The sequence below is a fragment of the Crocodylus porosus genome, unplaced genomic scaffold, assembly GCF_001723895.1.
Source record: "Crocodylus porosus isolate Cpor-Errol unplaced genomic scaffold, CroPor_comp1, whole genome shotgun sequence".
NCBI lineage: Eukaryota > Metazoa > Chordata > Crocodylia > Crocodylidae > Crocodylus > Crocodylus porosus.
The window spans coordinates 189,013,098-189,039,158 of NW_017728906.1; the positions used below are offsets into that span (position 1 = coordinate 189,013,098).

The following is a 26,061-nucleotide window of genomic DNA, read 5'->3' on the forward strand; positions in this document are numbered from 1 at the left end:
CACGTTAATCGTGCAAGTTAACCACAATTAATTGACAGCCCAAATTTAAATTGACATGTTTATTTTTCCTAAAGAAGGGGTGGGGGGTGGAGGCAAAAAGAAAAGCTTTCAGAATCTTTAATATCCTTCTTACACTCTACGTATCTCTGGTTTTCCATTTAGGTAACTACGGTGAAAGTGGAATGGAAGCTTTTAAAGATATGTCCGCCAAGGAGGGGATCTGCATTGCACATTCCTACAAGATCTACAGTAACGCTGGTGAACAGAGTTTTGACAAACTGCTGGGAAAACTAAGGAGCCATCTGCCCAAGGCAAGAGTGGTTGCCTGCTTCTGTGAAGGCATGACTGTGAGAGGGCTACTTATGGCCATGAGGCGTCTGGGGCTTGCTGGAGAATTTTTGCTTCTAGGCAGGTAAGTAATGTTGTTGTTAACTATAGCCATCCCATTACATACATGCATGTATGTTGGCCACAGGATATGTATAGATACACATTTGCTGAAGTTCAGGATATCTTTTAGGCAAAGGCTTTATCGCCTGTGGTTCAAATACCATGGAAGGATTGTGTACAAAGGTTGCGTCGCCTCTGTCTGGAAGGTATTGCTCAATAAAATAATTTGCTAGAAGGTGACAGCAATGTACATATACATATTTATGATTTCTATTATCCTGTTTCATTGCCACATTTTAAAAATGTGCCGTGTAAGTACAATGTCATTGATAGCTTGATCTGAGTGCACTTGTCTTAAAAGACAGCCCTTTTGTGTCTTGTAAAGGGGTCTGCCCTTTTGCCAAAATGGAGTCTCTTAAAAACGGGGAGATAATATGCAAATTGCTGATTTTCTTTAGGTGCAATGGAGTTCTTTCGTTAGAATACTAATCGCAGCATTCGGGCGTTCTGGTGTATAATGAGGAGCTCAGTCACTGTGGTACAAATGTTCACTTCCATCTGCACACGGGGGAGAAACGAAAATACTTAGCTGCATTAATTAAGCAGGAAATGAGACCGAGGTGATTCCACAGAGACAAAAGGTGACTGATGTACACTCAATGTGCCTTTGTTCATTTTCTACGTGTTTGGAAGAAACACTAATGTGTTTTCTGTGGGGGGAAAAAAAAAAAGATATCCAGTTTATATGATGTAGCCTACCCTTGCCCTGACTCCAATAAAGTATAGTTGGAAGGATGAATAAATGCTACTGTGAGCTTGGACTCAGCTTGAAGGTTAATGACCATACTGATGAGATGACAGGAGTGTGACAGAGATGCAAGGTAAACTGGTGAGCTACCAGTTGGTATGTGAACAAAATGGGAATAGTGCATTTCTAAACAGTTGCATTGGTATCTGTGGGCCTCATCTCTTAGTCCTTGTAGAGCCTGGGCTTCTCTTCACACCACCTGCCTCTTTCACATGGCTGTTCACCCCACCTTGGTGGGGAACAATGAGGAGAAGAACATGGACAACATGGACTCCTGCTTACTTTCATTGTCTTCTCTTCTCTCCAGAAGGAAACGCTTACTACCTCTTTTTGCTAAATTATAATGGCTTATATATTTCCGTGCCTTAAATAAAGATGAGCTCATTGTTATGGCTATCATGCTCCAAGCGAATTTGCTCTGTCAAATCATGTCTTATTTGAACCATTTCCAGTCTCATTTACAGAACACCTATAACCTCTATCAACTTCAGTTGCAGTTGGTGTTCATCACTTTAGTGGGCCTCTATTACACTAACTGCAAAGAGAAATTTCTTAACTGCAAGCCTCCCATTATCAAAAGCCCTGTAGGTAATTGGTTGATGCAGAGCTCAAACTTCTTTTCATTGTAATAGGAGTTACTTATATACAACAGTTGAAGAATATGACTGAGAGAGGTCCATTTGTGACTGAATGAGACTGAGTCAGTGCACGGGATCAACTGTAGATCTTTAAAAAAGGTAGAGGCCACACATAAGCGACTTTGCATGTTTTCAGTAAGATATACAGTACATACCTTAGTTACGATCAGGGGTTGTCATGTGTAATTGAAAAACAGTTTAGCATATCATTATAGTCAGTATACTATTTTTATTCAGTGGAATGGCTGCGTTGGTTTGTTTTAGAAGTCTATGCAGAAAATTTGGGTTAAAAACAAAACAAATAAAATAAAACCTGTTACTCCTATTTGAGTGATTTTTGCATGTTCTTGCCTCCAGCACAACTGTTGTGTTTATTTGTGAATATTGTCACTGGAGTGTGATCTGTGCAGACAGATCCTTTTGATTTTTTTATCTTCGATATTAAAAGGCACTGAGATATGATTTTGATGATCAGTGGAGTCTAAAAGCTTTGGTCTACATTCTTAGTTATGGCCAGTATCTGCTGGGGCAGGAGGAAATGAAGCAGAGAAAACCAGTCGCACCTCTCCAGCTAGGGGTACGGTAAAAATACACTTTGTTATATTGGCCAGTTGGCAATTGCTGGAAGGCAGGATGCTTTCTCTCCCTGGCCCTGATAATTGTTCCTATCAGCTCTGCTGGGATCTACAGAAAAGGGGAATCAGCTATATCACCTTTTTCTTGCTCTTTTTCAGGCAGCTGATAGTAGTATTTTATGTCCTTTTTGTTAATGATGTACGAGTGCAAATAGAAGTGTAGCTCCCAGCTGTAACTCAGAATGATTTCTGCAAAGAGTTCTGAGTTTCAGCGTTACCCCCGACCAAACAGACGTTCACTGTTGGTTCCAGGGGCAGGGGAATCTAGCAGCCACGTCCCATAGCAAGGGACACGGCTCTTTGCCAGTGCTCACTTTTTTCAGAATGGGAGCGGGGAAAGGCAGCAGATGGAGATTGTTCTTGGGGCTCCCCAGCTAGTGTTGAAGGGTGGGTGAATTGGAGCCTCCCCTGCACCTTGGAGGAGGGGGAACTCCAATATACCCATCCTACCCTTTTTGGGGGCTGGAAAAAAAACCCAGACTGAACTTCCTCTGCTCCCTTTCCCCCCTCTCATTCTGCAGTGACAGGCTGGGAGCTCTACAAACACAAGTTACAAGAGAGGCAAAGTTTATACCTCTACAAACACAAGTTACAAAAGACCCATCTTTATCTGATACTTCATGCAATGAGGGGTCAGATTTTCACCCAGTCAGCCATTTTTAAGCTGTCTGTAGCTGCGCACTTGTGTTTGGTCAGAGCTATAAACTTTCTGTGGCCAGATCAAACGAGCACTGTCATTTCTGTCCGCACCCATAAGCTGGATAGGAAACAGTTCTCTCATCCCAGCCGAACTTTGATGTTCCACCCTGGAACAAATCTGAGACCTTTAAAAAAAAATTTAATGAAAAATGAGATAGCCAGCTCTTAGAGTAAACTAATTGTTAGAATAGTTGACTGGGACACACAGTTTTAAATCTGTGAACTACATGAGAGTGAACAGGGACTTGAATTTGGGTTTGCCACCTTGCAAAGGAGCAGCCTTTTACTGCTAGGCAGTTAGTTTTTTCTGGGGAAGAAGAAACTCATTCTGTTACTGTTGTATAAACTATTAAATAGGTATTGGTGTAGGGAAAGATTTACTTCTTCACACAATGTTTAGAGCACTTCCCTTGGATGTGGGTGGTAAAAATGAAATGAAAACTGAAAATCTTCATCCAAAAATCTGTGAGCGCTCTAGTAATAAGACCAGCGTATGGTTCAGGATAGACCCCTAGAATCCTCTAGAAGCTCCGAAAAATACATATGTATTTTCTAGCTTGTTCTTACTTTTTTATGTGTAAGGATTGCTCAGAGTACTTAAGTCATATTTGTAACATTACATGTTTATTTGGTGAGCTACAGTGAATAGCAAGGGTCCTGAGAGGCTGTTTAATCAATACACTACACCTCAGTGTGCACTAGTGATCTAATGTTTATTCCCTAGCTTCATTATAAAGAACAAGGCATAAAACAGACTACTCTAAACACCTTCCTGTGGTGCAGTGAACCTACAAGTGTATACCCTGGAGTGAGATACGATAAAGATAATAGGTTTTAGAAACTACAAAAGACAGTTTGAAGTCTTAGAAATAGATTAGTCTTTGTAGCTTATTTATGTGATGGAAAAATATGGATTCTAGGAAATCCTTAAATGAACCACAGGAGGAGAAATAACTATGAGCTTGCCTAGAATATTGACTCACAGGGCAAGTCTACACGTCGCCCTATGTTGCTATATCGATGCACTATGTCACTGTACGATGCACTACAGCAATGTAGTGATCGCATGAGTATACACGACTGGCAGCTCCTTCGCTGTAGTAATGCACTCCCCCATTTTAGCATGCTGCTATGGTGAAGTAGCAGCTAAAACTAACCGTAGGCCGCATGCACGGTGCAGTATGGGCAGTTACTGCGCCGTACTTTAGTAGTTCCGAAAGGATGGCTTTAGTACTTCTAAAGCACAGAGCAGTAACAATATCACCATAGGGTGATGTGTAGATGCTCCAACAGCAGCTTAACATACCAATGAACTGCAGGAGCCCAGAGTTATGAGATATGAAAGGTGCCACTGTTAGTTATACTCCATCCTCCATGCAGGTAGGGGAAGAGGATGGGGACCACATGATACTTTGCTTTTATCCTCTGTCCTTCCTGAGTGTAGCTGAGACAATGCAAAATATCTTAGAAAAAGGGCTTTTCAGCTTTTTGCCCTCTTGGAGCAAAGGGTGAGAAAAGGGCTAAATTACAGCATTCAGATTACAGTTTAGGTATATACACCCCATTTTGCAGAGTTCTTGAGGAGGTTTGCTTGTGAGCATACCCTACCCATTCTTTGCTAGATACCCTTGTTGGAAATGTGGTGATGAAGCCACCCTGGGAATGATCACTCTCAAGACCAGTGTCTCCACTGTGTTCGACAGTACCACAGAACCCCGGTAGTTCTTATTACTGTAGTATCCAGGGGACTCACTAGTGCTAGTATTATTTTTAGAGCTGATAAACAGGGTAGAGTGATGAAGTGACTTACCAAGGTCAAACAGGGACTCTGTGAGAAATCAGGGAATTGAACCAACCCCTCCCATGCTGAGCTATCCCTCTGACCCCTGGGCTATCATTCCTGTTTGTTTGTATTTCCTCCATATTTTCCACACTGTCATCTTGCATAAATCATGTTTGCAATCTTGATGCCCCACAAGTATAGCCCAGAGCACATGCCAGCTGGACTCTGGTTTTGTCTTACATAGGCAGATCTCTGGAAAAAAGGTAGCCCTCCAGAAATGCTAAATTCTTCACATTTTCTGCAGTAACTGTGATTGCTTTGCTTATTTGTGATAGAGATGAAAGATGGCAAGCATTTAAGTGACAGTAGAGCTTTAGGGGTTTTTCTGATGCATGAAAAACATTTTAAATGCTCAGCAAATATTTACCTCGGATGCCTTGAGGAACTGGATTCAACCCCAAATAAAAAGGTGAGTGCACTGAATTCCAAGTGTAACATATTCTGCTCTACTTTAACCCAGCAATTATTCAACTTAATAGAGATGCAGGCACAAGGCCATATCTTCATGTGCTTATTGCTTGTAGCATCTGCAGGTCATCAGACAGGAAATATTATTACAGATGGAACTTATTAGAGTACAAGAAATATATCCAGAAACAGTATAGCTGTCTTCTGAACATGCTGTAGAAAGAAATATGGAGCATTAATTACATTGGCTAAAATAATTGTGTTGGATATAATATCCTGGCTGGATCGTGGCTTATGGAAGATATTGCTGATTACAGAAACAATCTGTTTTGATCTTATTTAATGTTCAGCTCTGGTAGGGCAGGCTTATGTTTCAAACTAGGCATACACCTTGCTCTGCTTCTCCTCCCCCTCTATTAAGATTACTTTTTGATATTTGAACAAAACATCTATGATGCTATTATCCAGTTCACAGTAGCTTGATATAGAAGCTTCCAGCCTCAAGGGCTACATCCAGATGAGCAAGCAGTCTGAGACACTGCAAGAGGCACGCTGGGAAAGAAAGTATGTTCTAATTTTGATACCGGGAAATCCTGGTATTAAAAAAAAAAAAAAAATCATGCTGGGACAAACCAGTGCAGGGCACACTCCTGAAGCATGCCATGAGGCAACTGGAGACTGGGACCTCCAAAGAGATACTCTGGCACCCAGCCAGAGCGTCTTTATGCCTGTCCCCTTCCCCTGCTGCTCCAGCACAGGGGACTGTGGGGGTGGAGTGCACTGTTCAGGAGGGGCGGGTCCCCTGATCACACCCCCCCCCACATGACCCACAGGCCCCCCTGCACCCCATACTCGCCCTGCACCCACAGCTCCCCCTTGCACCCACAGGCCCCCCTGCACCCCATACTCGCCCTGCACCCACAGCTCCCCCTTGCACCCACAGGCCCCCCTGCACATTGGCCATGGGGACACTCATGCCCGCTCCTGGTAGACATCCCTGGTGGTGAGGGGCTGCCTCAGATCAGCAGCTGCATATGGCAGTGGCCTGACCCACACGCCCTCCAACAGAACCGGGATAGCTCCTGCTGTCACCTGCAGCTTCCGATGCTACACACAATGCTGGCCCCAACCTCTAGCTCCCCATGTCTGAAGATCTGGTAGGAGCAGGGCAGGGTCAGTTTGTCCCAAGTGGCACAATTTGCCCCACACCAAAATGCATGTTGAAGCACGTGTGCTGAGGCACAAATCTCTTGCACAAAATTGTGCTTTTGTTATTTGAGCTGCTGTGAGCATACATGCTTGCATGTGTGGACATGCCCAAGGATTTCAAAACACTTTGCACTTTGTGGCTGTATCCACATGACACTTGGTTCCGCGGGGACAAGTAGTGGCGTCACACCTTCCTTTGCTGCTACTTATCCCTAGGGAACACTCATGTCATGCACACTTTGGCACATGGCAAATTATCTGGATGGGGTAGGGGAGGCTGCTGCCAGCACAGTGCTACCCCAGCAACTTACCTGGGGTTCTGGGGACCTCCCTGGGCTGTAGCAGTGGCGTTTCTGCTGCACAGAGCCTGACCAGCAGCTGCAGTGTGGCTCCAGGCAGCCTGGCTCCGCTTTTGAGCAGCACACACTGCCTGTGCATGCACTGCTCTCTTTTTTTTCCACAGGTTTTTTTCTTTTATTTGGATACCCAGGGGTCAAAAAAACCTGCAGAAAAAAAGCAGAGCAGCAAATACATGGGCAGTACTCCCTTACAGCATGGAGAACATCTGAATGTGCAATATGCGGCACGTGTTTGTGGCAACACATACCGCTAGGCTGCACTCATCTGGACATGGTTGAATAATTCACACTCTTCATTTATTATTGGTATTATGGTAGAACCTAACTCCTGCAACTGAGAGCAGGGTTGTGTTGGACTCAGGCCAAAGGGTTTATGTTCTAAACAGAAAAGACAAATGAAAGGTAGGAGGGGAAAGAGAGGCCCATAGAAGTGAAGGGAGTCACCCAGAATTATAGAGCAGGTCAGTGGTGGAGCCAGGGATGGAACTTTTGAGTCTCAAGGGAGTCACTTGACTACTAGACTCTTCTATTTCCATATATAAATAATGAGGATTATAGTTTGTCAGGGATTATTTAAATAAATGGAAAAAATATTACAAAAGTATACTTTTCATTAAAAAAAAAACCTTTATTGGGGGAAATTATTCATAAGCAAACTAATCAAAATGCATTTTAAAGAAGTTTTGGTTTTGCTGTGCTGGCTGGTATTGTAACAAGCAGGAACCACCCTCCAAAAGAAAAAAAATGTATTTGAACTACTTTTGGGTGAAAAAAACTCCTTTGAGCTGCAGTCTTTCAGGAATTTTCTCATGATTTCTTAGTTGGTCTAATAAAAGGTATCATTTTGGAACTAAGAGTTCTAGTTTTTGTATGTCTTCTTGTCTCAGACCAACACAGCTACCAAGTACACCCCTTGAGCTGCAGTTGAATTCATTCTCTCTAAATTATTCCAAATTTCATTCAACGTGGGAAAAAGAAGTGGCCAGCATCTTCTGGAATGTTTTCTGCAATACTGCTCAGCCCATCTTAAAAATGAGAACTAGGCATGGTTCAGAAAAGCGTGATGAGAGTGATCCAAGACAGAGAAAAACTTTCATGGAAGGAGAGAGGGAAAAGTATGGGATTGTTTACTGTGCAAAGGAGATGAACAAGAAAGGCCGTTAACAAAATATTATTAGAATCAATGGCATAGGGGCAACTGATTGGAAGGACTTCTGTATTTCTTGTCTCATATCTCGGGAACAAAGTTGGTGTGCAACACAATCCAAAGATGGGAAATTCAAACCAATAAAAGGAAGTATTTTTTTTTCATACAACTTATAATTAGACTCATTGCTTCAGGAAGTCACTGAGACCAAAAGCTTAGCAAGATTCAAAAACAGACTGGATATGAGTATCAGGGATATGAAGAGCAGTTTTAATTAATGCTTGAAAAAACTGAGAAGTAATATTAAACTTCATACTACCATGCTGAAACCACTCTCTACATTTTAGAAACACGGGGCACTTGCACACTTTGAATGAGCTTTAGTTCAAAGCACCCCACCATTTTTTTCAGCATGGGGACACTGATACACATGACTCTTGGGCACTTTTAATTAGCACAGTTCACTAATTAAACATCCCCCCTCACCCCAGCCTCCTGAAGCACCCAAGGATTGGATATTAGGTCTCACTTAGAAGTTATGAATAAGGATAGACAAACAATGCTAGAGATGGCTGAAAACTTGGACCAACTGATTGCTGCATTTCAGAGAGAAGAAAACTTCTTTCCATATGAGAGTGGTCTAAGCAAAAGTCAAATTGATTATGTCCTTGGTAAGCAAAGGGACAGGAAAAATAACCATTAACAGGAAGGTCATACCAGGGAAAGTGGTAATGACTCAATATGGACTTCTGATTACAGATATTGTTGTAGAGAAGAAAAAAAGAGAAATAGAAATACTAACTTGTGTAATCTTAAAGGAGATTTTATGGATTAGAGAGAAAATGTAATGGAAAGGAGAAGACAAGCTATACAGTGAAGGGTTCGAGAATTAATATAATATTAAGACAGGAGCAAAGCTGAGTGCTGTAAAGTATATGAAAAAACAAAGAAAGGAAGCCAAAATGTTGATGGAAAGCAGAAATACAAAGCAAAGAAAAAAAGAAGCATTTTGGGAATGGCAGAAAACAGGAGATAGCAGCACAGGAGATACACACCTTGCACAGAAGAATCACACAAACTGGCTGCAAAATCTTAAAATGATGCAAGAAGAGAATGCTATGATACATTAAAGACTGCAGAAAAAAGGAGATTTTTAAAAATGTTTTTATTTTTCACATAGTGAAAAAATAGGAAGCAATTTCAAGGGATACTGGAAATGTAGAAGGACCAGAATCAGAAATCACAAGGGAAAAAATACATAGATCTGTAGTGAAAAGAAAAGGCTGCTATTTAGATGTGTGGGTGTCCTCACTTGAGCTAACTTAACTTGAGAGGAAGGAACTAAAGTGTAGATAAAACTAGTTAATTCTGTCATCAGACCTGATCCTAGTCCCATCTATCCCTCAGACATGTCTGTTTTCTCTCTAACACAACTGAGTGTGGGATTAGGTAGAATAGAGCTTCTGTAACTATTTTTTCTAAGGTTTCTTTTTTTTTTTTTACAATTTCAAATCCACTTTTTTTGTGCATCATTCAGCTGCTTTCCCTAGCTATTTCAGTATAAATAGTAACCTTCTCTCCTATCCAGCAAACTGCCTTGAATTCCAGCTTGGCTTCAGATACTGTGCCTGACTAATTTTTTTTTGGACCGGGCTGGATGGGGCATGAAAGTGCTTCAGTGTGGGGGCTGCCTACTAGCTACCCTGCACTGGAGCATCCTTATGCCCCAACCAGCCTCTCTGCAGCACACTGAGCTGGATCAGCCCAGCTCTGAGCTGGCAGGATGACCCCGGGGGCTTCCTGCCAGCAAGGGCTGCTTTGACCTGGCTCAACATGCTGCAGTCCTAGGCACACATGTAAACATGGAGCCTGGGAGAAATAAACTCTGGTGCATATTGCACCAGAGTTTGTTGCTTCACATTAATTTCATATGTAGATATGCCCAAAGGTGTTAATATGATCTTGTCACTAGAGACTATTAAAGGTAGGTCAGGACTTCCAGTGCACAGACCTGACCCTGCTTGGTCTGAAACCACCGCTATTTTTTAACCTCTTAGTAGAGGTACAGGAAAAAGAAGGACAAACCACATAAAGTACTTAGAAAACTTTCATTTTATATCCTTTGTTCCTTTTCACATTAGCAATGGAGAATTTTTCTAAGGTATCCCTTGCTCCCACTAACATATTTGACACCTTTTTTGAATGGTATTACATATCCTGATTTGCTAGGAAAAGAAAATACTGGTTGAGATGTTGTTGCTAAACTCCAAGATTGTTGGGAAAACAACATGAAATAAATACACACAAAAGGCAGCAGAAAAGGGCAGCAATGATCAAAATATGGCTGTTGTCTTCGGTGCCGACTCCTACTTTCAGCCCAACTGCTAGAGAAACACATGATCTTATCAACACTCTAAGGCCAGGCAAACTTGTGCTAGTCTTGAGTTTTTTACAGCCGTATTTTTCAACTTGTGGTCTGTGGACTCCTGGGGGTCTGCAGACTATGTTTAAGAGGTCCATGAAAGATTACTATGATCAATCAAAAGTATGTGAATACCCAGACTTACCTCCACCTGCAGCAGTTCATCTGGAGAAGAGATATGCAGTGCCAGCAACAGAGAGGAAGGATCACGTTCCATTGGTGGAGGAGGACAGGCCAGCAGAGGCAGATTAAGATTTATCGGGGCCCTGGGCAAACAGAAAGTTGGAAGCCTCCCACACTCCATTAAAAACATGAATGTATCAAAAAGCATTAATAAATAGATTGCAAAGCTTGCAAAGAAGAATTTTTTCAACTACTTTAGTTGGTTTAATAAAACATAGCTTATAGTGGTGTTTTTTCCAGTCTGACTGCATTTGCTGTGTACTGAGCTATAAGGAAAATGGAGCATGCCTCCTGGCCAGATTGATTCTTCGATTCGTTTGAGGATAGCCTTTTGGAGGTTCTCCCCTTGTCAAAAAATGTATATCTGCATTTTTTTAAAACACAGAGCCTTAAATTTAGACTTTAAAGGGTTTGGGTAGCTAGATAAGTGGCCTGAAGATGATCAAGTGTGCTAAGCATTCATTTACAATCCTAGCTTCAGAAATGGAACTTTTAAAATAATTTGCCCAACTTCTTGGACTAGTATTTTGCTTGGGTCTCTCTGCTCTGCTGCCTTTGCCCTGGGGGCCCTGCATGGGCAGCGTGTCCCCTGCCTGCCTGGAAGGCAGCAGAGCAGAGAGACTCAAGAAAACAGCGCACAGCCCTCCTCTACCCTGCACACACATCTGGGAGGCACATGCGTCTCCCTGCCTCCCCCCTCCCCCCAGGGTGCACATAGCAACAGGGAGCCACCCCTTTACCCCCTCCCCCGGTCTCTTGGATGAGCCACCTGCAGCTCCATCCTGCTCCCTGCCATGGCTGGGCAGTGCCATGCCCCCTGCCCCTGCCTCTGCCTCAGCTCCCCCGCTCGACACGGGGGCCTTTATTTACCCCCACCCCATGCCACTTCCCCACCATAGACTTACCTGTATGAAGCTGCTCTCTGCCAGGCTGTGCTTCTGGTCACCTGCATGCCTTATGGCTATGCATATGCTCATATGCATGCCTCACTGCCTGCCTCTTGCTCCTGTGTGTTAATCTGCCTATGCAGACCAGGCCTCACCAAGGTGGGAAGGATCATGTTAACCACCACTAAGAAGTGAAGGGTGGTGGTGGTGTTTACAGACACCCTGCTGCAGGGGACAAAGGGAGCCATAGACTGATCTGACCTGTTGTCTCAGAAAGTCTGTTGCTTGCCTGGAGCCCAGATCCAAGATGTCACAGAGGTATTACAAAAATTCATCTGGCCCTCTGAATACTATCCCATGCTGCTCATCCACGTGAACACTAATGATACTGCCAGGGAAGACCTTGAGAGGATCAAAAATGATTAAAGGGCTCTGGGTGCAAGGGTGAAGGGGTCTGGAACTCAGGTCATGTTCTCTTTCATCCTTTCAGTCAAGGGAAAAGGGCCCGGGCAGGAATGGGTGCATTTTGCAGAACAATACCTGGCTGTGCAGGTGGTATTGCCAGCAGGGCTTTGGCTTCTTTGACCATAGGATGTTGGTTCAAGAAGAAGGATTGCTGGGAAGAGATGGGATCCACCTGATGAAGAGAGGGAAGAGCATCTTCACAGACAGCCTCTGTAACCTAGCAAGGAGGGCTTTAAGCTAGGTTTGGTTGGTGATGGAGAACAAATCCCTGAAGTAAGTGAGGAAGCAAGAGACCTGGAGGCAGAGCAAGCAGGATGGGTCAACAGGGGAGGTGCTCTCATACTTCCTGAGAAATCAGGGCAGTGAACTAGTTTCTCAGGTTCCTGTACACAAATGCACAGAGCCTGGGAAATGAGCAGGAAGAACGGGATATCCTCCCACAGTTGTGAAACTATGATGTGATTGGAATAACAGAGACTTGGTGGGAGCTCACATGACTGGAGCACTGTCATGGATGGGTATAAACTGTTCAGGACAGGCAGGCAGGGGAGAAGAGGAGGAGTTGCATTTTCTGTAAAATAGCTGTATGTATTGCTCAGAGCTCCAGTATGAAACTAGAGATAGGCCTGTTGAAAGTCTCTGGGTTAGGATCAGAAGAGAAAGCAATAAGGGTGATGTGGTTGGGATCTGCTAAAGACCACCAGACCAAGAGGAAGTGGTAGATGAGGCTTTTTTCAAAAAGCTAGTGGAAGTTTCCCAATCATCGGGTTCTCGTGGGAGACTTCAATCACTATGACATCTGCTGGGAGGGCAATACAGACAATGCATGAGCAATCTAGGAAGTTTTTGGAGAGTGTTGGGACCAACTGCTGAGTGTAAGTGCTGGAGCAGTCCATGCTCTTCTTGACTCACTGCTCACAAATAGGGATGAATAAGTGGGGAATGTAGTAGTGGATGACAACTTGGGCAGCAGTGATCACAAGATGGTTGAAGTCAGGATCCTGAGGAAAGCAAGGATGGAGAGCAGCAAGGTAAGGGCCCTGGACTTCAGAAAAACAGACTTCCACTTGCTCAGGGAACTCATAGGCAGGATCCCCTGGGAAGCCAGTTTGACGGGGATGAGTTATGTGCATCATCATTATTATTGTCATTAGAGCAGTGTTTATTTTATTTCCTTTAGGCCCAGTGCTCTTTCATGTGTCTAGTTTTGAAATCCAGATTTGAAAGCATGAGCAGAACTTTAGAGAGGCTCTGACCACTTTTGTCCATATTTAAGAAGCACTCCCTTTAAACACCCAGAGAGTTTGAACATAAAAACATTAGTCACACAACACAGATTCAAACTGGCCCTGGACTTCAGAAAACCAGGCTTCAACTCACAGAGGGAACTTATGGGAACGATCCCCTGGGAAGCCAGTGTGAAGGAGAGAAAAGTGCAGGAGAGCTGGCTGTACGTTAAAGAACACTTTCGGAGATTGCAGGAACAAACCACCCTGATGTGAAACAAGACCAGAAAGTATGACAGAAGACCAGCTTGGCTTAGCAGGGAACTCTTCAGAAATATAAATCACAAAAAGGAAGCGTATAAGTAGAAACCTGGATTCAGAGTGCCCTAGACAAATTGGAAGTTAGGGCCAAAAGGAATCTTATTTGGTTCAACAAGGAAAAGTGCAAAGTCTGGCACTTAGGACAGGACAATCCCATGCACTGGTACAGGCTGGGGGCTGACTGGCTGGGCAGCAGACCTGGGGGTTACAGTGGCCAATAAGCTAAATATGAGCCAGCAGTGTGCCCTTGTTGCCAAGAAGGCTAACAGCATACTAGGTTGCCTTGGTAAGAGTGTTGCCAGGTCAAGAGGAGTGATTCTTTCCCTCTACTTAGCATTGGTGAGGACAAATCTGGAGTACTGTGTCCACAGTTTTGCCACCCCCGCCCCACACACACACACACACACACACACACACACACACACACACACACACACACGCTAAAGGAAGGATGTGGGCAAGTTGGAGAAAGTCCAGTGGAGGACAATGGAAATGGTTAGGGACCTTGAGCACATGACTTCAGTGGAGAGGCTGAAGGAACTGGGTTCATTTAGTCTGGTGTAAAGGAGACTAAGCAGAGATTTAATAGTAGCTTTCAAGTACCTGAAGGTGGTTCCAGAGTGGATGAAGCTGGACTGTACTTGGTGGTGGCAGGTGACAGAACAAGGAGCAATAGTCTCAAGTTGCAGCAAAGGAAGTTTAGATTAGATATTAGAAAAACTCTCTCATTAGTAAGATGGTGAAACACTGGAACAGGTTACCCAGAGAGGTGGTGGAATCTCCATCATTGAAGGTTTTTAAGACCTGGCTTGACAAAGCCTTGGCTGGGATGATCTGATTGGGGCTGGTCCTGCTTTGAAAAGGGGTTTGGACTAGGTGATTTCTTAAGGTCCCTTCCAACCCTCATTTTCTATGATTCTGTGATTCTATAATTTGGGCTGTCTCCCTGGCCTATTTTTTTATAAACAATTCTCTTCAACAGTTATTATGAGCACAGGGAAGGAAAAGGGAGAAGAGGAAGAAATGATGATTAAACGTCTTCTCCCCTGAATCGGCTTCCCAACTTATTCGACGAGAGTATCTGCACTACAGCCCTGTGCCTCTTTGAACTCTTGTCGCTGCAATATCAAGAAAACCCTAATACAGCCACCTAAGACTAGCTCGTTTCTTAGTCCCCTCATCTTTGCTTCTCTAGAAGGCCGTATAAGGGTTTAAATCATGGGCAGATCTAGAATTTTGAAATGGGAGTTGCAGATGACGAGATGAATCATCACATATAAAACAACACATATTTTTCTCCAGTTAAAAATAAACTAGAAGCTTTACTAATATGCTAGGAACCCAAAGCTATATTATGAAGTTTAAGATTGAAGCAAAACCAAACATTGCTTCATTGGAATGACCTAAAAACAACCCGCAGGGCTGTGAAATAGGAACTTCATTACCAGGAGCAGTGAACCAGACAGCAGGATTGCAGAACAAAGGATAGGTTGATGGAATACGAACACTGTTAAAAAGGAGAGAGGGTTGTTAACACCTGTGGAACGAAGAGTTTAGAAGGGATCAGGTGGATTATAATAAACCATGAATCAATTGACTTCCTCAGCACTAGAACGGCTGGTGCCACTGCCTGACATTTGATTTTAAACTTTGGGTGGAGCAGGAATCAAAGGCGGGGTGCACTAGTGCATCCCCCTAGAGCTGGCCCTGGATCAGATCTTATAGTGCTGAAGGGGGCGGCTGAACTGTGCATCGGGAGAAGATCAGTCTCTCTGCATATGTGATAACTTAAATGAGTATCCACAGTTCCGCTATGAAAGAGAAGTATCTCAGCCTGCAGATTTGATTGATCTCAAAGAGCTCAGCTATGTATAAAACAGATATTGTCTGATGTTTCATTTGTGCTGCCATAAAATGTTTTATGGTGACACAAATGCTGAACAAATTTTTTCAACAAGCTTTGTTGCACCCCATAAGGTAAAATCAGTGGCACAACAAAAGGTGGTAACAGACTCCGCCACTTTATTGCAGTGTATATCTATTACTTCTGTGGTGTGTTCCCTGCTCACCTCAGCCAGACCCATGCCATGGGTTTGTCTGAGCAGGGAAAAGCCCATTTTTCCTGGTTCAGCCTGTCTGGTTGGGTGGGGGAGAAACCCCACTCTTCCAGTCTTCTTGACCCACATTGTGTATCTGGCTGGGTGGAGGAAAACCCCTCTCATCCATTCACCTACACGTGAATCCTGAGTTCGGCTGATGGGAGTTTGGCTGATTGGGGAAAGCGGGGAGATCACACTGCCTTTTTTTTGTGCACCAACAAGAGTGGGACAAGGTGCGTTTCTTCCAGTGAAATGGATTAGCTGTTATAATACTTCATGACACTGCTGATCTGCTTTACTTTGCAACGTATATTTTTAGCTAATGAGTGCAAGCAGCTTAGCTACACAGACAGAGAAGGTCCATGGTTGACCAGGTAGAAAGCACTGGTATGGCAATCCACACTATTCTATGACCTTCACAAAACTGCTTCATGTGAAGGTCATAAAAGGTAGTGCCTTACTGTCCTGCCAATAAATGGAAAATAATACTTCTGGACCTCATAGAAACTAATTGATTAATAATCATTAACAATTATTGGGACACTCAGATATTACAGAGATAGACTGAATGTGAGTGGTGGGGCGAAGAACAAAGAAGGAACAAAACATGAAAAATGCTGTGAAGAAGAGTCTGGCAGTTCCTGAGTGGGGCCGCTGAGGAAGGCCCATGACTGACTGGGAAGAAACTCAGCAAATTGTAAGAACAGGCTGGTTAAGCACTGACGCTAGGATACACAAGAAAGACCTACTGCTGCTGAAAGAAGATTAAAGCAAGACAGATGATATGAGGGAAATGACTTTGTTTCAATAATTTAAAGACAGACCTTTACTGAAACGTACAAAGCGTCTGTTACACGAAGAATGATCTCGCAGCCAAGATTTAATACTTCCTTTCATGAAAGAGCTATCTGCAGTGTAGTTGAGTGTTATAAGCAGCAGATATTTTTCAGTAATTGTACTAGTTTGGTTGGTTTCAGAGTTCCTGTAAAAAAAGAAAATGAGGGTGTGCGTGACATTTTAGAGAACTGTAAATATTTGCTGTAAATTCATTTTCTTTATTTCTGCCAACTTGGGAAAAATAAATCAACGGAAAGCAAATCTACCTTGAACGTTTCTAGAAATGGAACCTGCAGCAGAAATATACTCGTGCAATTTAACACGAACACAGAACCGTCCTTTTCTGGACAAAAACAAAATGAGAAGGCACAGGCAAATGGTTAGTAGGGTCCACGAACAGAATGCTACTAGAATCTGATGTTAATCTCTTTCTTGGTATGATCACAGACATCATCTCTCCCCACGTACAACTGACCTCATTTCCCTGCTTCTATAGGACCTCTCCAAGAGTGTGTCTAGACAGCAAATTCTTTACAGAAGACACTATCTCAATATGTACGGATTGTGTCTAATATAATAGGGCTACAATTTTCACTGGAGGCTCCAGAGATTATGATGGTGAGAATGATAATAAAAAGGTCACTTTATGACCTTGCTGTTACTACAGTGGTCTATGCTGCTAGTGCAAAATAGTGACAATATCACTTTATTTCCCATGCAATTTAAATAATTAATAATTAAAAGCAAAAGCCTCACTACCTCCTAATGACACTGAAGTGCCAAGTAAATTATTTCCTTCTGTCCGTGAAAGATGCTTCTCAATCCTATTCCTACATTATTTTATTTGCAATGTGCAGTCAAAACATATCTGCACATAGGGTAGGATTTTTGTTCTTAAAAATACATATTGGTAGTGGGATATGACATAAGACAGATGTAGGGAATGTTGAAATGTTTGCCTAGGGTTGAATTCTTTAAATGGATAAAAGTCCCCAGAAAGGTGAAGCAACCTACTCAGTCAGCATCTGAGTAGTATGATAGTTTCAAAGACATCTATAAGCTGCCAACATGTTTGGATATATAGTCCTAGGTCAAATATAGTAGATGGAAGTCTTGGGATACAGTTTTTGTTTGTGGATCAACTGTGCCCTCTTACAATATGTACTTGCACCAAATTTTACCCTTATACATGCCCACAAGTAATGGCCTGTGTTAGCCATCTGTCCACTAAAACACAGTGTAGAAGGAAAAAAAGAAATGTATACTGAAGGTCACTATTTTTCAACTATTTCACCTTTTCTGAAAGTGATCCGAAGTGGAGAATGCACAGCTAGAATTGGCAGAACTAAATGTACCTGGAGGATAAGAAGGACTTTGCTTAGAACAAGGAGTTATACATATCCCTATGAATGTGGAAGCCGTTCTTAAACTGCAGGATAGTTGCATCAAAGATAGAAACACAAGAGAAGAAGAAAGCTAGTGTTTAGACACCAGAGTAGGAATTGCATTATTTGTGATTGTCTCAATCTGTATATAGAAAAAACAACAACATGTGACTGGAGAGAGATTGATGCTTTAAAAGTTGAGAATGGGACTAGAAATATGAAACACCAACTGTCTTTGGCCCTGTAAAAGATACTAGAGTCATGTTGAATTCAGTATAAATAAGCTTATGTTATGTGATTTTTTTTTATCTGCCACATTTACAAAACAGTATGACATCATAATTTCTAAAGACTGTACGTTAATGAGGAAAAGGCCTTTCCAAAAATTTGTTCCCCCTGTATTTTTTTCCAGTGTGTCAGTAACTGGCATTTTTTTTTCTATTTAGTATTTTTTTTACTAAACAATGTACTTTATATTTCTGTGATTTCACATCTAAGACTTCAGAAAATCAGTGCAAATATTTATGCTCACTTTAAAAGGTTCTTCTTGAGCCACAGAATAGGAAATGTAGCTTGAGGATCAAAGTTGCTTGGCTCTGCTTTTTTTTGCTGCCCTTTTCTTCTTGCACTTTTTGGGATAGAAAAAGGACCATGGCCACTGTGTTCCATGTCTTCTTGGCTGCAAAAATCTTTCCTAGATGGTTCTTGTAGCCAACCATAAAGTAAAGAAACCACATAGGACTTTGCAAGCATTACCTGCTTTTTCATCACTTTCCAGCACCAGTTGCCATACAGAGGATAAATTTACACCTGGGGAAACCAATGCAGAAAAGTTATAGCCCAGGTTTTCTGAAGTAGTTTTGACTTGGAGCACTCAGTTCTTGATGGCCCAAAGGCAAGCCTAAATTTCTGAGCCATTGAGGATCCACAGCAAATACCAGTCCAGCACTTGCTTAAATTGACATATGTGCTTAAAATTATGGTGAATAAGGATGTCAGCCTGAAGCAAGGTTTCATGGAATTGTTGGCACTTGAAAAGCCAGTCCCTGAATTGTTTATGAAAATTTGACCAAAACTACAGAAGAAACCAGTGTTAAATCTTCCCTTAAAATTCAAGAGACATTTATTCCCCCTTCCCAGCATAGCTGAAAGGATAATTCCAAGTGGGTAAATAATAGAGGAAATATTTTTACAAGGAAATCTCTGCTGTGAATCCATCAGTCTTTTAAATTATTTCCCATTCCACTGTAGTGCTGTTGTTTTCTTTCTTTCATCAAAGCTATAGACCTATTTCTTTGAACACTTAGTCAGGAATTAATAGACGGTGTGCTGTCCAAAGTACACTGGGGACTGTGATAACAAGCCCAAAATCTAATGCACTAAACAGGATTGTGTACTGAATACATTAAGATGGAGTAGTAAATGTACCTTTCAAATGCACAGTACTTCACTACAGATAACTTGTTCAGTCGCTAAATACCAGTAATAATTATATCATTATTTTTATTTAAGAAGGATTTCAAAAAGCACAAAAAGGAGTTAAGTGCCCATTTGGTTCATTGGCTTCAGTGGAAGCTATGGACCCCGCTAGTTTTTCATACCTCTGGAAATCCTGGTGTAAATGACAGTTGTGTGGTCTGTACCATTCAAATACAAACGAAAAATCTAATCCCTGCTCCCTGGAACTCAGTCTATGATCAAGTTAAAGTTCATTAAAGAGAGCATGAATACACTTGGGCTTATAACTTGTAAGTTTGGAAGTAGTGATGATTATAAATATGGGTTATCACACAAGTGACTATTCAAAAAGTATTTAAATAAGAGGATGTTTTCTTATAATGTACACACAGATCCTATGCACCCAAAAAAGAGACAAGTTTCCAATCTATAGCAAGCTGTAGAAATACATTTTGCAAACAGTAGGAGGGGTGTTGAACAGGAAAATAGCATTGGTGACAGAGATGAGTTATGTGCATCATCGTTATTATTCAGTCATTAAAGCATTATTTATTTTATTTCCTTTAGACCCAGTGCTCTTTCATGTATCTAGTTTTGAAATCCAGATTTGAAAGCATTATCAGCACTTTAGAGAGGCTCTCCCTACTTCTTTCCACATTTAAGCACTTACTTAAAACACCCAGAAGATTTTAACATAAAAACACTAGTCATACAATATAGATTTATACTGGCCTTGGACTACAGAAAACCAGACTTCAGCTAACTAAAGGAACTTATGGGCAGGATCCCCTGGAAAGCCAGTCTGAAGGGGACAGCAGTCTAGGAGAACTGAACTGGCTGTACTTTAAAGAAGCCTTACTAAGAGTGCAGGAACAAACCATCCCAATGTGCAGGAAGACTAGCAAGTATGGCAGAAGACCAGCTTGGCTTAGCAGGGAACTCTTCAGTAAACAAAATCACAAAAAGGAAGCTTATAAGAAGTCAAAACTTGGACAAATAATTACAAAAGAATATAAGAGTATTACTTGGGCATGCAGAGACGAAGTCAGGAAGGCCAAAGCGCAGTTAGAGTTGCAGCTAGCAAAGGATATGAAGGGTTTCTATAAATATGTTGGTAGTAAGAGAAGGATCATGGAAAGTGCGGATTTTTTATTAAATGGGGGAGGCAACCTAGTGACAGAGGATGAAAACAAGGCTGAACTATTCAACGCCTATTTTGCCTCAGTCTTCACAGATAGGGTCACCTCCCAGACTGCTGCACTGGGCAGCACAGTTTGGAGAGGAGGTGAGCAGCCAACAGTGGTGAAAGAAAAGATTAGAAACTATTTAGAGGTGGACATATACATATCCATGGAGCCAAATGGGATGAACCCGAGGGTGCTGAGGGAGTTGGCTGATGTGACTGCAGAGTTGCTGGCCATTATCTCTGAAAAACCATGGCTATCAGGAGTGGTCCCAGATGACTGGAAAAGGGAAAACATAGTCCCCATATTTAAGAAAGGGGGAAAGGAGGATGAGAGGAACTACAGACCAATCAGCCTCACCTCAGTCCCTGGCAAAATCATGGAGCAGGTCCTCAAGAAATCTGTTTCTAACCACTTGGAGGAGAAGGTGATTAGGAACAGTCAGCATGGATTCAACATGGGTAGGTCATGCCTGACCAACCTGATTGCCTTGTACGACAAGGTGACTGGTTCTGTGGATGCAGGGACACTGGTGGATGTGGTGTACCTTGATTTTAGCAAGGCTTTTGATAAGGTTTCCCACAGCATTCTCTCAGGCAACCTAAGGAAGTACAGGCTGGATGAATGGACTCAAAGGTAGAAAGAAAACTGCCTGGAGTATCAGGCTCAAAGAGTAGCAATCAATGACTCAGTTGTCTGGTTGATAGCCAGTATCAAGTGGAATTCCCCAGGGGTCAGTCATGGGGCCAGTTTTATTCAATGTCTTCACTGATGCCCTGGAAGGTGGCTTAAAGTGCACCCTCAGCAAGTTTGCAGATAACACCCAGCTGGGAGGAGTAGTAGATATGCTGGAAGGTAGGGCTAGGATTCAGAGTGACTTAGACAAATTGGAAGATTGGGCCAAAATGAATCTTATGCCGTTCAACAAGGACATGTGCAAAGTCCAGCACTTAGGACAGAACAGTCCCATGCACCAGGACAGGCTGGGGGCTGACTGGCTGGGCAGCGGCTCTGCAGAAAAGGACCTGGGGGTTACAGTGGCCAATAAGCTAAATATGAGCCATCAGTGTGCCCTTGTTGCCAAGAAAGCTAACAGCATACTAGGCTGCATTGGTAGGTGTCTTGTCAGTAGGTCAAAGGAAGTGATTCTTCCCCTCTATTCAGTACTGGTGAGACCACATCTGGAGTACTGTGTTCAGTTTTGGGCCTAGGACTACAATAGGGATGTGGACAAACTGGAGTGAGTTGAGAGGTGAGTAACAAAAATGGTTCAGGGGCTGAAGGCACGTGGCTTCTGAGGACAGACTGGGAGAACTGGGTTTATTTAGTCTACAGAATAGAAGACGGGGGGGAGGGGGGTGGATTTAACGGCAGCCTTCAACTACCTGAAGGAAGGTTTGAAAGAGGATGGAACTAGACTGTTCTCAGTGGTGGCAGATGTCAGAACAAGGAGCAACGGTATCAAGTTGTAAAAGGTTTAGGTTAGATAATAGGAAGAATTTTCTCACTGGGAGGGTGGTAAAACACTGGAACAGATTACCCAGGGAGGTGGTGGAAGCTCCATCCTTGGAGGTTTTCAAAATCAGGCTACACAAAGTCTTGGCTGGGATGACCTAGTTGGGGATGGTCCTGCTTTGGGGAGGGGTTTGGACTAGATGACCTCCTGAGATCCCTTCCAACCCTCATTTTCTATGATTCTATGATGATTCCATTTCACTGCCCCCAGTGAGTGATTATAAAAGAATACAAGTACTAAGAAATTCTGATTGGTAAATCTTGAAGTATAATTCATCTCCAGGTTACTCCCTTAAAATGACAAACTAGCAAACATGGCAAGTGCATTTCCCCTTCAGTGACTGAACCGATAGTTCCTAATGCAGCTGTTGTGTTCCCAGAGGTTAAGGCCGAAGGCAAGTGATAATGTGGATGAAATATCAAAAATCTAAAACCTCATTCTGGGAGGATTCAGCCTGCTAGAGCCTAGAAAAGACATTGTTAAGAAGAATTGTTCACAGGGCTAAAAAATGCCCTGTTCCTACTCAAATAGTAAGACCCAACTTGAACTGTGTTACATATAACAATGGAGTAGATAAAATGCACACTTTTTTAATTGAAAATGTACCGACAGTAACATAACATATGGACTTGGAGAGGGCTAGATTCTGCAGTTATTTTTGACACTGAATAACAACTTATTATGCACGTAACACTTGTGAAGAAAATGGAACACTTCAGGAATCAATATGCTACTTCCTGTAAGTAAGGTCATCTCTACCCTGAAAAACTGTATCAAATAAAGCATGTTAAATTAATCCTTACCATGAGTTTAGAACATAATTAACACATTTTCTATCATGATAGATTTTCTAGTGTAGAACAGGCAAAGGACAGAAGAGTCTGGTTAAGCACGTGGTTCACAGTAGCAAATTTAGGGCACCTAATATCTCCTGTGAATTGTACAAGGCAGCAATGTTTAGCACACTAAAGACTTGATGCTGTAATAATAATTAAGTATTTCCAATAGGGTGGGCATTGCACAGTATGGCAAGCATCAAGCTCAACAAAGAGGCATGACTGAGAAGAACTAAATGAGTTTTATTGTGGAGCAGTGGACAAGCCTCTGCAGTCCTTTAACCCCTCTAACTAGCTGGCTACTGCCTAATTGGGAGACCATTTCCCATTTCCCAACTGTTCTAAGTTAGGGAACATCTCTAAATTATAATGTGTATCACTTCACACAGTGGTATAGCATACGGTGAACTACATTAGTACAGTGTTACTGGTGAAGATTGAGGCTTTTCTAAGTTACCTACAGAAAACTACTATTTTTATAAGGATATATACATTGTAGAAGCCTAATATCATACAAAATTAGGGTTGGAAGGGCCTCCTGGAGGTCATCTAGTCCAGCCACTTGCTCAAAGCAGGACCACCCTCGAATATCATCATCTCAGCTAAGGCTCCTCTAAGGATGGAGAGTCTACAATCTCTCTGGGTAACCTGTTCCAGTGCTTTACTACCCTCCTTGGTGAGGGAGTTTTTCCTAATATCTAACCCAAATGTACTTTGTTGCAGCTTGAGACCATTGCTCCTTATTCTGTCATCTGCCACCAGTGAGAATTGTCTAGCTCAATTATCTTTGTAACCATTCTTCAGGTACTTGAATGCTGTTATTACATTGAGGTGAATTATTTAATTACACAAAGTCTAGATCTCTAAAACTCTTTTTAATCTTAGGAAAATCCAGCTCACTGCTATGCATTAAGAATGTAATGCTCCCCCTGCCCCTAAAAAAAAAATCACAAAAAGCATACGTTTTGATGAATAGTTTAATTATAATTTTTGATGTTACACAGATTTTATAAAAAACACTGCAACTTACATAAATCTTAATGAGAAATATCAATGAACTTTCACCATAGGACCTATGAAATTTTTCCCTCTGCTTGAATATTTAAGCTATTTTACCTATATTTTCCCCTTTTTATTTTAAAATATGATTATTTAATAGTAATAATTGAATGTTAAGTCTACTATCTTTATTTTTCTAGCTAGTCACTATCAAGGGTCCAATTACCTATTTCTCTTCCACCATCCCATTTGAAGGAGGAAGGCCCAATGCTCGATGCTAAGAAATTGGGAAACAGTAATTAATGTTTGACAGTCACGTCTCCAACTGCCATAACGACCATAGTAGAAGCGTTCATGTCGCGTCGCCTGTCAGATTCCAGTGAAGCAGCTACATTTTTCTAAATACCTTGTCATCAACTTTGATGACGAGGAAAGAAGCGAAGAAGATGAAGAAGAGGAAAAGGAAGAGGAGGAAATCGTCAGGTCTCCCAATCATTCTAAGCTTAACTAAATTTAATATCTCTGTTTCAATCACTCCTGACAGACATAGCTACGTGAGTAGTTCAGGCTTTGCACTGCAGCTCTTTTCTTTGGGTAAGAAGACTTAAAATGTCTCTCTCTGAGGAGGTCGTAACAAAATGTCCTAGATTTTCTCCCCTATCAGATTAGGGAATTCAAACGAGAACTAAGGCAAACCGTATCCACAGAAGTGAATTTGAGGATTACAGTCTTCTTGGCAACCTCCTATGTTTAGAGTTGGGAAGTTCCCAATTTTCCCCCTAACAGAATTGGAAGTTTGATACTGTTTAAAACCCAGGGTGGCAAAAAGAAGAGGGACCTGGCTTCCCTCTCCTTCTCCTACTCTGGAGAAGTGAGAGGGACCCATCTTCCTTTCAGTAGTCTGTGCTTGAAAACTTTATTCCTAAATCAAGGAAGCTCATTTTGTGCTGGGAAAGTAATTCAAAATTAGTGCGTGTCTGTCTCCAAGACAGGAAGGGAGGGAATCTCACACATCACTGGAGTCACATGGTTGCAGAGAAATAGCACTTTTTTCTTTCCAAGGTAAGTCAGAAATTTTGTACATTTAAACCTCAACTTTCATAGAGGTTGAATCAAGCCCTCTCACAGGACTGCTCTAGCATGCAGGGAGAAGTCTATCTCCTCCACCAGTTTTTTTCTTTGGGGGTCTCTGCGTGAGCTCAACGTGGCAGCTATGCTTCTGGCGGGTGTTTGTTAGGCCTGTGCGAAGCAGCTAGTATTCGCTTTGGATATAGATTCAGCTGATTTGGGGAACGGTGATTTGATTCGATGATTCAAATCACTGTCCTGAATTGATTCAGCTGAATCTGATTTAGAGATTCAGCTGTTGCCAAATCTCTGAATTGTCCAGGCCCATTCCCTGCCCCCTTTCCCAGCCTGGCAATGGCTGCCTCTCCTGCCCCAGCTCCCAGCACTTTTAAAAATAAAGCCCCGCTGCCCCCCAATGCCCCACACCATGTGGGGGGCTCTGCATGAGCCCCTCCTGCTGTCCCAGCCCTTTCTCCCATGGCTGCCCTGCCCGCCGCAGCTCCAGTCCTTTAAGAAAAAAAACCAAACCCCACCAGACTCACTGTTCCTGCCTGGCGGGGGGCAACCCCGGCTGTCCCCTGCTGTCCTGCATCATGTGGGGGGCTCTGCACAAACCCCCTGAAACCCTGAGGCCTCTTCAGGAGCAGTGAGTCCTGGGGATTTTCTTGTGTTTTTTTTTTTTCTTAAAAGGCTGGAGCTGGGGCAGGCAGGCAGGGCAGCCATGGGGACAATCCAGGGGGTTGTGGCAAAGCCTCCCAATGCAGCATGGGGCAGTGGGGGCAGCGGGGATCACTCCCCTGCCAGCACCACCCAGTGAGTGGGGGCTTTTCTTTAAAGGGCTGGGAGCTGGGGCAGGCGGGGCAGCTATGAGGGAGCTACGGGGGGCTCGTGGCAGAGCCCCCCATGCAGTGTGGGGAAGTGGGAGGCAGCAAGGATCCCCACCCCCCACCCGGCAGCACCCAGTGAATTGGAACTTTTTTTTTAAAGCACCAGGAGCTGGGGCGGGCAGAGCAGCCATGGGGAGGCTGGAGGAACAGGT

The 26,061-nt window shown here is 42.7% G+C and overlaps 1 protein-coding gene across 3 annotated transcripts in view; it reads left to right on the forward strand.

Annotated features, from left to right (window-relative positions):
* The window catches only part of GRM5 (glutamate metabotropic receptor 5), a 396,220-nt gene that overhangs the window by 187,516 nt on the left and 182,643 nt on the right, over positions 1-26,061 (forward strand). For all 3 annotated transcript variants that reach the window (XM_019530366.1, XM_019530368.1, XM_019530369.1), the window contains exon 2: positions 163-412. In XM_019530366.1, coding sequence (XP_019385911.1) covers positions 163-412 — 250 coding nt within the window. The remainder of the gene's footprint in view (positions 1-162; positions 413-26,061) is intronic.